The 7,734-nt window shown below is 30.4% G+C and overlaps 1 protein-coding gene across 1 annotated transcript; it reads right to left on the reverse strand.

Annotated features, from left to right (window-relative positions):
- Positions 1–3,624: 3,624 nt before the first annotated feature.
- On the reverse strand, positions 3,625–7,391 carry LOC126776104 (G protein-activated inward rectifier potassium channel 4-like). The gene is made up of 4 exons (XM_050498396.1): positions 7,297–7,391; positions 6,218–6,371; positions 5,809–5,925; positions 3,625–5,025 (listed from the first exon to the last, which is right to left on the reverse strand). The coding sequence occupies exons 3-4, from the start codon at positions 5,921–5,923 to the stop codon at positions 3,971–3,973; spliced, it is 1,170 nt and encodes a 389-aa protein (XP_050354353.1). The 5' UTR covers positions 5,924–5,925; positions 6,218–6,371; positions 7,297–7,391; the 3' UTR covers positions 3,625–3,970.
- Between the last annotated feature and the right edge of the window lie 343 nt (positions 7,392–7,734).

Consider the following 7,734-nt stretch of genomic DNA (forward strand, 5'->3'; position numbering starts at 1 on the left):
CGTTCTTTCAATTTTAATTTCTAATGCTTAGAAGGACGTGATGTGAACCGAGGTACAGTCACGTACGATATTACTAGCGTGATTCATCCCTGTCCTAATTTCCAGTATGTACGTAGACGCACATAAATTTATCTTTAAAATTATTTTCACCTGAATTCGTACTTTATACGATTCACTCAAGGATTAGAATTGAATGAATTGGATTAATAACTGTTCTTGCGGAATAACTGTAATAAAGTCGTTATACCGTTTGAATTGTTATGTTTAATATGTCGTTTGCTGTTTTTATTGTTACTCGTATAAGTTTATACGTGAACGAAAGTTATTATAATCAAAATTTGAATTAACGTTAGTCTCACTTTGAACATTAAATTGTTGACGAAACATATATTATAGTTACTGGTGGTAGGGCTATGTGCAAGCTCTGGGTAGTCTGGGTAGGTACCACTTATCAGATATTCTCCTGCAAAACAGCAGTACTTGTTTTTGTAGTGTTCCGGTTTGAAGGGTAAGTGAGCCAGTGTAATTACAGGCACAAGGGACATCTTAGTTGCCTAGGCAATTTTTAAGTGGTTAGCATTTAGTAGGTGGCCAATTTGCTCGTTCGCCTACCTATTCTATATAAAAAAAGATATCATTAATAATATTAATGTCATATTTAGTATACAGATGTTATTCTCTTATTGATTGAAACGTTGTATGAATATTTTTTTGTATAACAATATTTTCATTAGTCGCCAACGAAGACGATTCCTTTACAAAGAGACCTGTTCGCTCTAAATGAAACTAAATATAAGAAATGTGCAATTTTGTGAACGTTTTCAACTTTTCTCTTATCCTAGTTTAATCAGGAATCGAAGACAGCGCCATGTTTGGTACAGTCACGTACAATATTGCTTCTGCGAGCTCGTCCGATCTACCTGCCACTGTCGGCAGGAATTAAAAAGCGCTTACAAATATCAAAAATTATTTTTCACTTTTGTATTCGAATGTACGTGAACTGACTAAACGTTAACATAAGTTTTAGTTTCTAGTGATTTACATACAATTTAAATTATTTATTTTAAATTAATTACCTATTTGATTTTAGATAGTAACGTCTTTACTTAAAAATGTTGCTTAGCGGGTTGTTAAAACAAGGATGTGTCTCATTCTTTCGAATTTCAAATCAATGATGATAGAAAGAGAGGAATCAGTGCTTTTCACTAATGTTCACTAATCAGTGTTCACTAAACGTTATTTTGACACCGTTAATATGTATATTATAAAAGGAACATAATATATTATTACATTGATTTTCATACTACCTTTGTTTATATAATCTATATTTTACTTGTGTTTATTTGTTCATTCATTCGATTTCATTTAAAATTAAATAATCATAGAAATAATCATTTTTCTTAGCATTATATTGTTATAATATAACAATAGCGGACCCTGGCGTTACTAGGCCGGGAAAACGCTAGGCAGAAGATTATATTGCTATTATTCAATTATATTGCGCCTGTTTTGAAAATATAGCTTATACGTTGCAAAATAAATTAATTTAATAAAACATGAAGGCGATTGGCTTATTTCTGTTTATAAGCCAAGGCTCACATATCCCATAAAGGAATGAAAAAACAAAAACATAAAGGAAAATTCTAATGTTTTTTTTTAGTATAATACATTACATGTGTGTGTATCACACAGTACCAATATAACACTAAATATTGTATAGGATTCTAAATATACTTTTTCAAGTAGATAACTTGTAAGATACTAGTACATTTGAATTGTCATTTTATAAGATAATTCGAAAAATGACACCAAAAAAGATTCTACCGAGAAAAGTCAGTAAAAAACAAAGTAGTAACTCTTTTTCATCAATTATTATGATTGTAATATTTCATTTTATTCATTTAATTATGAAGAGACGGAAGCCATTATATAATTGAAGTATATATATACATCTCAAATACAAGTTAACTGAAACAGTAAACAAAGTACACAACATTTACACATTATGTATGTGTGTACGCAAACATACATACAAACACATATACTTTTTTCTTGTACAGAATAACATATTGTATTAATGTTTTTTATCGTGGCGTCTGATTGGTAAATGTAAAATAATCTACCTTTTTTATATAATCGAATACCTTGCCCCAAATTAGAAATATTGTCCTGCAACGTCGGAAACTTGGTGTTAATTTTATAGCTAATTTGCATTGAACTACATTCTATTTATATTTAACAGTTAACATTTTACTTAATTATACCAATATGTCTGTAAATATTTCCATACATTTTAAGCAGTTTCAATTAATTTAAAACAAACGAACCCAAACAAGCGTATCGGATTCGTAACCTCATCATGTTCGAACGTGATACTTTAGCTCAATTTCAACCTAGTCCTGATTCAAACAATTAATTCTGAAACCTAGTCAAAACTTTTGCTAATTAATTGGGGGAGCTTTATCTTCTGCCTCGTTATAAGTTCTTCAAATCGTAGCCGGCAAACTTAACAGCTTAGTAATTTTTATACGTAATGAACACGACACGATAAATCGTATACTGTCTTGTGAAGACGGCTTGGTTAGAATGTTAATGTCGGTACTGAACAAGTAAACAAATAATTATTCACGAGTTATTTAAATCAAAACATTGTAAATACAGTGACTCAACAATGTCTGCAGTGAAGGAATTATAAATAAAGTTTTATATACAAATAACATTCGGTTATCTCAATTTAGAAAATGAATTAAATAATACGACTTTAAGATAAATAAAATCTTTTATTGTTGATTAAAATATTATTTTTTTGGATTTTCTGAGCGATAAAAATATGTATTAAGATATTTTTAGTGATTTTATTATTTTAAGATTTCTGTGCGCTTTCGCATGTATAAAATAGTCATCCATTCTCAACCTAAGTTGTAACCATTGGATGTGAGTTATTTACCTTAGTACATCTATCAATATAATTGAGCATTTATACGCCGTAATAACTGGTGGCCCCATGGTGATTACATTCAACACATCAGTTAAAGCCAAAATATTATTATCTACAAAATAAGGAACTAAGTTGACGGCAAAAATATACTATTTTAGGTACCACCAACTTACCACATGACCGTTTAATTTCCAAAATAATATAAATTGTTGAACAATAGCAATCTCAATCATCATCAAAAGAGACTACATCAAATATTGTATAAATAAAATAAAAATAAATTTGTACATATAAAGTACGCTTGGTCTTTTCAGTAATAAATTAAATCGTTGACAGTAAACAGATGCGTAAAATAATACACTGTAATGGATATAATATCTTTACTTATATTGTGGCAGTATTTACTTCTTAAAGAGGGCTATTTGATATCATCATTAATTCAAATTTATTTATATTCAAATATGTACATTAGATATACACAATTGTAATATATACGCGCACATTTGTCAGATACAATGATTGAAATTAATAAAATTAATAAAATAATGTAGCATTGTAGTTTTCTGTTTTGTTGTTAAATCAAATATATAATTGATTTCAGTTGAAAAAATAAATCTAGGTATGTGTGTTTGTTTTTGTTTATCTTTTTTACGGACGAAATATTAGAAATAAATTAAACCTTGAAATTCAGGTTAATTAATTTAAAATTAATTAAGTTTTATTAAATGATGGTATAAATGCAGTTAAAATTATTAAAATAAAAATAAAGTAAAGGTCGTTAATGTCCCACTACTGGGCTAAGGACTCTTCTAGTTTTGAGGTGTGGACCTTATTCCACTACGCTGCTCCAATGTAGGTGTTTTTTTTCCTACAGACACAAGCAGGTTTCCCCACATTGTGTTGTGCAAATGAAAATTCAGAAATGTTTGCCAGGGGAAATTTACCCGAATTTTCGATTAAGATTCACGAGTGCTATCCAATGGACCATCTTGGCTCATATATGTATTTATAGTATTATTATATAAATATATATTATTCTATTTCATATTTATCAATTTCATTTGGAAACATTAGCAAAATATTATCATATTCACTTGGTGAACAGAGAGGTGTATCGACTTGCTGAACTTCAGATAACTTAGAAAAGTCCACATCGTACAGCATTTTGTCCAAATTATAACCAACCATTGGAACAAACCTATGACCCCAAAGAATATCGTATTCAGTAAAACTCGACCTGGCTTGAACAGGTTGACCAGTCGACTCAATTATACCTTCAAATAGAACAAGAATTTCTAATTTAGTACACAGAAGATCAGCCGCTGATAATCCATAAAAAGGGCTGCTTTCATCAATCACATGGACCACTGTTACTGGCCAAAGGAAAAATGTCGATTCGCATTCATCTATATCCAATTTTAATTCAATTTGTTCTGAATCGTCGAGTACATTATAATCTGTGTTAAACCTTAAAACATAGGCTTTCGGTTGTATGTAGAGTATTCTTGATTTCCTCATGTCACCAACTCGAAAAATAAGACAAAATTTTTCATTCCTCACATTTATAACTACATGCTTACTAAAGAGAATTGTTTGTGTTCTCGCTCGTGGTCGGGTTAATTTAGCGAAAAGGATTCCAACCATTATAGCTTGGAATATAGAGCTCACAATACATTGCAGGCACATTGCAATAATTGTTTCTGGACATTCAAGTGTGATAGCTCTTCGACCGTAAGCGACTGTTGTATGTACTTCGACACTGAACAAGAAAGCAGATGTGAATCCGTAAATATTTTTGATGCAAGGCGTGAATCCTGTGATGTTTTGATACGGAGGTAAATGATCGTCGTTAAAGTCGTCGTGGTTCAAAGAAATTGTCCAGTAAATGAAACCAAAGAATAACCAAATGCAAGTGAATGCGGTGAAGAAATTCAAAAGCGTCCATCTCCATCTCGTCTCTACGAGCAAGATAAAATAATCCGAAAACAACTTCAGTGCTTTCATTGGTGTTCTATAAATATTGAATTCTCCATTCTTAAACACGGCCCGTAAGTATTTTCTTCTTATCGCTTTCGGGTTCAATGTTTCTGTGGAATAGTATTATCTTGTATTTTATAAGATTAACTTAAACAAATGTGATTTTAAAAGTAAATTTTATTGAATACATTTTTATTCCTTCAATAATTTAATATATAAAGCTTATTTATTGAAAAGATTATAGACATCACACGACCTCTCATGGTAGCAGATCAGTTTAACGCGGAGAAACGCAACAGCTGGTGTTGAATATCATATGTTACTGGTATTAGACAATACAATTTTTCATCGTATATCATCTAAAAATTGAACAATATATTTTCATCTTTAATGTGAAAAAAAAGTAAAGTACCTCATTCCACCACGCCACTCCAATGTGGTTGGTGGATGCATACGCGGTAGAATTTCAGGGAAATTAGTCACATGTAGGTTTTAACATACACACATTATTTGTGAGGGTTCACACGGTATGGGAGGGTTTCACAAATAAACCCTCCCATACACCCCTACTAAAAAAGAAGTTCTTTAAATTACTTTTTTAGTAATGCTTTCGTTATAAAATAAATCTATGTCCCAATTTCAGCCTTCTAATCTTGTAGTTTTGGTTTTGAAAGTCAGTCAGGACAATTTATTGTTCAACTAAAAGATTATACTGTAAAATGTTTGCAGATATGGAACGTATGCTTCGATCTTTCTACTCTTATACAATAGTATCACAAAAAAAAAAAAAAAACAAAAAAAAATATCCTTCGTCGTATTTTTTTCCTTTTTAAGGTGAAGGTTTATTAAAGTAATATTATAATTAATTTTAATCAAACCAATGTAATGCTTACTTTTGCAGGGATGATAAATGCCAGGTTGCATTAAAGATATTGCAGAACTATAATCGTCTGCTTCTCGATGCGCTCCGGAACAAAGGTAGGACCATTGCTTTTTATCTTCATTCATATCTGAAGGACACAAAATAGTACTATAAAATGTTTACAAAAAAGAATGGCTCTTTTTTTAATTAAAAAAACAAAAAAAATATTGAATTACAATGCTAATTTAACAATTACAAACAAAAGTTATTCGAAGTATTTGTTCTCTGCATACTGTAATGAAATATTGATGAAATTAAAATAAATACAATTATAGGAATTTATCCGTATAACAAAATTTCGAGTTTCAAATTTGAATCACTATGTTACATTCGAATCATTGAAACAATTAAAGATATAAGAATAAGTGAGAAAAGTTTACCTTTTTAATCCAGAATAAAATGTTGCAAAAATCATTTGATAGCCGAGTGCTTCATATGAGAGAGCAATGTTACATCCATTATGTACAGCTCAATCTTGCCATGGAATAAATCTACTCAATACTATTACAACGCGATGTATTTAAAGTCATAATTCTGCAAATAAGATAAGATAAATAATTTACACGACGTCACATTTAAAATAAATTTAATTGGTTGCTTTAAAAATTTCAATTGAATTTCAATGTTACTAGGAATAAAATCAGTATTGACAATTTAATTTAAGTTGATTGTATTTAAATTAGTATTTTTCTAGTAGCGTTCCGGAGTTATGTTGTTCTTAACCGTCGATTACGGACTCAAATTCAGGCAAGCACCGCTGAATTTTCATGTGTTTAGTTTGTGTTTATGATACAATTCGTGTTCGACGGAATATATCAGTTTATTATTATTATTTACATCGGATGTAAAAACAAAGCCGAGATGGACCAGTAGTAAGAACGCGTGAATCTAAACCGATGATCTTGGGTTCCAACCCAGGCAAGCATTAATTTGTGATTACACATCATCTTATACTTGACGCTGAGGGAAAACATCGTGAGGAAACCCGCATGTGTCTAATTTCAGGGAGAGGAGGCCTTAGCCCAGCAGTGGGACATTCACATGCTGTTACTGTATATCGGATGTAAATCTGACACAGCTGACTGAAGCAACGTGATGGAATAAACTACAAACCTTCTTCTCATAAAAAAAGCCCTTAGCCCAGCACTGGGTTATTACAGGCTGTTTTTTATTTTATTTATTCCGGGCTTAAGACCTTAAGGTATAAACACTTCCCCGTGTCGAAAGAAATATAGGCATGTGCTAGTTTTCACTCCAGCTTTATCATAAGATAGTCGATGGCAAAATTGATTTGAATTTAGAAATATATTCGTAAGTGATGTAGTTTGTGATGATGTGAAGTATGTTTGTGATTAACTCAAATGGAGTTAAATCACAAACATATTTAAACAAAACACATACAATATATTCTTCGATGTATTCATAATATTCTATTCTAAACGGATGGCAATCAAGTTACCTCATGCATGACGTCAAACAATTTTCGTATCAACAATTGTTTTGTATATAAAATCTATTCTTGAACAACGATATCCTTCACCAAACAAAATCGAGACATAAATGAGGTGTAACTACAGATATGCGGTAATTTTACTAGCCTAAGCATAATTACTTATCTTATCAGAAGACAGTAATAGTTACTGTTGTAGAATTTAACTATCGTCGTATATATATATATATATATATAAGGTAGCTCTCAAACAAATAACAACATATAATATATATACATACAAGCACAAAGACATATTTTGAGACATAGACAAGTAGATATATGTTAGATATATACTTAAAATGGATTTTACATAGCTATTAAATGTTTTATTGAATACATATTACATTACAGTAAATATTATATACATTATTACAGTAAATATTATATATATGATGCGAAAAAATA

The sequence above is a fragment of the Nymphalis io genome, chromosome 19 (genome assembly GCF_905147045.1).
Source record: "Nymphalis io chromosome 19, ilAglIoxx1.1, whole genome shotgun sequence".
Taxonomy (NCBI): domain Eukaryota; kingdom Metazoa; phylum Arthropoda; class Insecta; order Lepidoptera; family Nymphalidae; genus Nymphalis; species Nymphalis io.